General features: G+C 49.7%; 1 protein-coding gene across 1 annotated transcript; it reads left to right on the top strand.

Annotated features, from left to right (window-relative positions):
- The first annotated feature begins 869 nt into the window (after window positions 1–869).
- LOC135372471 (tigger transposable element-derived protein 6-like) lies at window positions 870–2,312 on the top strand. The gene has a single exon (XM_064606079.1). The coding sequence runs from the start codon at window positions 870–872 to the stop codon at window positions 2,310–2,312; it is 1,443 nt and encodes a 480-aa protein (XP_064462149.1).
- Window positions 2,313–3,673: the final 1,361 nt, after the last annotated feature.

The raw sequence follows: 3,673 nt of genomic DNA, 5'->3' as shown, positions 1-3,673 counted from the left end.
GACACCTCAAGGCAGTAACATACTAATCTTACACAAAGGATGGCCAGAAAGGATTCAGGGGACTCTTCTTCACCAATGCTCGAATGAAGAAAAAGGTGGAGTGCTACCCGGAATTCATCGCCATCGATGCAACATACAAACTCCTTGAAATACGTTGTCCAGTCGTCAGTATCCATGTTGAAGACTGCAACGGCATGACAGAAGTTGCTGGCATAGCCATCCTGTGTTCAGAAGATAGACAAAGTCTTCAGTGGTTGCTACAGAAATTCATGGAGTACAATCCAACATGGACTGAAACCAGATGCATCATGGCAGACAAAGACCTCGACGAGCGACAGCTGCTGAAAGAATTTCCCAACGCAAATGTACTAATCTGCATATTTCATGCGCTGCGGACATTTTGCCGGGAAATTACAGTAGAATCTCGATGATACGATCCCGGTTGATACGAATTTCTGGATGATACGAATCTTTCTCAAGTCCCGGCCGGACGCCTATTCTTTATGTGTATTATCGTTTGGATAATCCGAACGTACTTTCCAACCTGGTCGGATGATACGAACAAAAGCTGCGCGCAACAACGGAGCAGGCGAGGGAGGTCGTTCCTCCCTGACATCATGTGGCACGCACGTGAATCATCCTCCCCCTCCTTTTGGTGCTGTCAGAGTCTCCCGAGTTTGGTCGGTGACTCCTGAACTCTATCTCCTACTTGCATGGTTGTGCAAAACTAACAATGGTGGGGTTCCGCAACTGTGAACTCTCTTGTCAGTTGGGGGAAAAACCCAGAAGACTGGAGCATAAATTTGGAACCAGGAATGTGGTACGCCCAGTTGCAGAGCAATCACGCAAACTGAAAGCAGTGCCGGGCTATGCCTCGCAAACGCAAAGCGCTATCGTTCAAGGAGAAGCTTGAAGTTCCAAGCGCAATCGACCAGGACCCAAAGAGGAAGCGAGCCCAACTTGCAAAAGAGCTCGGACTTGCACCATCGACGCTGAACACGATCGTCGGTCAGCGAGAGCAGATTCTAAAGAACGTGCAACGCTTCGGTGCGAATGTCAAGCAAGCAAAGACAGCGCAGCACGTGAACTTAGAAGAAATCCTTCTGACGTGGTTTAAGGAGGTGACGGCGGCCGGCATCAACATTGACGGCAAAGTGGTGCGAGAGAAAGCGGACGACATTGCTCTATCTCTGGGAATTGACAACATCCAGGCGTCAGGTGGGTGGCTCCAGCGTGTCAAGACGAGACATAATTTAGTGTACAAGACTGTCTGCGGCGAAGGGAAGAAAGTCGATGAGTCTGTTGTGAATGAATGGAAAACAGCAACGCTGCCATCGTTCATCGCAGGCTATGAGCCACGCGACATCTTCAATACGGATGAGGCTGGCCTCTTCTTCAACGTGCAGCCAGAGAAGAGCTTGTGTTTCAAGGGGCAGAACCGCCAAGGTGGTGAAAAAAGCAAGAACAGAATAACTGTTCTCTTCTGCTGCAACGGAGATGGCTCGGAAAAGTTCAAACTGACGGTCATCGGGAAGTTTCAAAAGCCAAGGTGCTTCAAAAACGCAGGCCCGTTGCCGTGCGTGTACAAGGCCAACAAGCGAGCCTGGATGACGACGACCATTTTTCAAGAGTTTTTGATTTACCCTGACCACAAAATGTCGAGCAAGAAGGTCCTACAGGCTACGGTCTGGGCAAAGAGCATGGAAGACTATACAAAGCTCCTGTCCAAGTTGGAAGAAGTCGCACCAAGACTAGTGCTTGAATACTTTAATAAGAATTGGCGGGATATCTCCAACGAGTGGTCACTGGGCCCGGAGTTCCATGTCTCCAACTTTTTAAACAGCGCAAACAACAGACTGGAGTCTCTGAACAGGGACCTAAAATCTGTTATCAAAAGATTCAGCTCTCTTGAAGATTTTGTCGATGGTCTATTTGCCGTCCTCATGAACCGCAATGACAGCTGCGACAACAAGGCAGCACAGGCCATCCACAAGCGAAAAGTACTAACATTTGCCGAGGAGGCTGAGCAGCAGTACTACAACACTCCGACTGAATTTGCCTTCAATTCAGTCAAGAGAGAGCTCCACCTGCGGCATAAAGTAAAGCTGCCTGCTAGAGAGCGTGGCACGTACTCGCTCATATCATCATCTGGGCCCACTGATGTGACTGCAAATAGCTGCACGTGCTGCGCAAGATCATCGATGTCGCTGCCATGCCGCCGCATATTCGCAGCAAGAGAACTTGAAGGGGGCAGACTTGTACTGCCTGGAGCTGTGCCGCAGCAGGTGAACCAAAGGTTACTACAATTCTAATCAGAACGTACTGGAACCATGTATGTCCGACGAAACCTGCCTCACGATCACAGGGACAGCAGTACGACAAGCCCGCTGCCTGTCTCAGCACGAGAAGTTCCCAAAAGCCATGGAATTGGCAAAAGTCCTTGCCGGACTGGCGTCGGAGGCAACTGGAGAGGGATACCTCCAGCGTATTCAAGACCTTTGTTCCCTGAAGGAAAAATGGCTGGGTATTCTACCTCCTGCTCTTGACATCTCCAGCACACCTACAGCTGACGATGACGGGCAGCACACGTGCACTGAGGATGAAGGGGGCCCTCAGACTCAATCCATTTCAGAGGCAGCCACTTCCCTGGCAACAACTGTTGTGAATGATGATCCACCAGGAGCAGTCAGGCACAACAGTAAACAGCAATGCCACTTCTCTGCTGTGGATGTCAGTAGCAGAACATCCAGCCTCTCAGACATCAGGGTCCCACCCATGGTCAGGAAGCGTGGTCGACCGAAAGGAGCTGAGAAGACTGTCACTGGCCTGCACAAGAAGAAAATCAGAACTGCAGCAACACCATTCGCAAAATTGTCAGCCAGTGAGAAGAGGAGCAGGATCCTGTCATGGGTTGCAGATGAACAATCTGTACAGGATGCACGGAGACAGTAGACTCTAGTTGGTGAGTGGCCAAGTTTGCAAATTTCAACAGACAATCGCCAAAGCAAGCACATTTTTCTTCTTTGTTATGGCAAGTTGTTGCATGCAAGTAAATATCTGAACTGCAATGAGCAGGAGCAATTTGCCTCATTAAATAGGATACTCATGGCTTTTACAGTACATGTCTATAGCTGTGCTCAGTCGTGTGTGTTTGTCCTCGTCCAGATTGTTAGCACTTGCCTATCACGTGCTCCTCCTTTTTGTAGATGAGGACCAGGTCGAGGTGAGGCCAGAGCGGGTACCCGATGACATCCTGGACGAGTTTGTGAACCTGACCCTGGTGACGGACTATTTTACACCAGAAAGGCTGCAAGCTCTAAAAGCTGTCGTGAATCACAAGAAAATACTAAACAAATGGAGCTGTGGCAGTCCTGTGCAGGGGGAAAGCGGAGCAAAGAGCGCATCACGCTGATGGTAGCCACCAACATGTCCGGCACTGAGAAGTGTCGCCTTCTAGTTCTGGGAAAGGCATCCAAGCCTCGGTGCTTCAAGGGCATCAAGACATTCCCAGTGGACTACAGTGCAAATCCAAAAGCTTGGATGACGGCGCAATTGTTCCGAGAATGGATAATGGAGCTCGACGGGAAAGTTTGCTTCGAAGAACCGTCGTGTTGTCATTGTTGTGGACAACTGCAGTGCACATTGTGATGTGAAAGGACTGAGCGCAGTGCGC

Source organism: Ornithodoros turicata, unplaced genomic scaffold (assembly GCF_037126465.1).
Source record: "Ornithodoros turicata isolate Travis unplaced genomic scaffold, ASM3712646v1 Chromosome15, whole genome shotgun sequence".
Taxonomy (NCBI): domain Eukaryota; kingdom Metazoa; phylum Arthropoda; class Arachnida; order Ixodida; family Argasidae; genus Ornithodoros; species Ornithodoros turicata.
The sequence above is the reverse complement of the archived record's forward strand: the minus strand, read 5'-3'. Positions and strand labels throughout refer to the sequence as shown.

Coding starts and splice junctions, on each gene's coding strand:
- LOC135372471 (XM_064606079.1), top strand. CDS start 870: ATGCCTCGCAAACGCAAAGCGCTATCGTTCAAGGAGAAGCTTGAAGTT.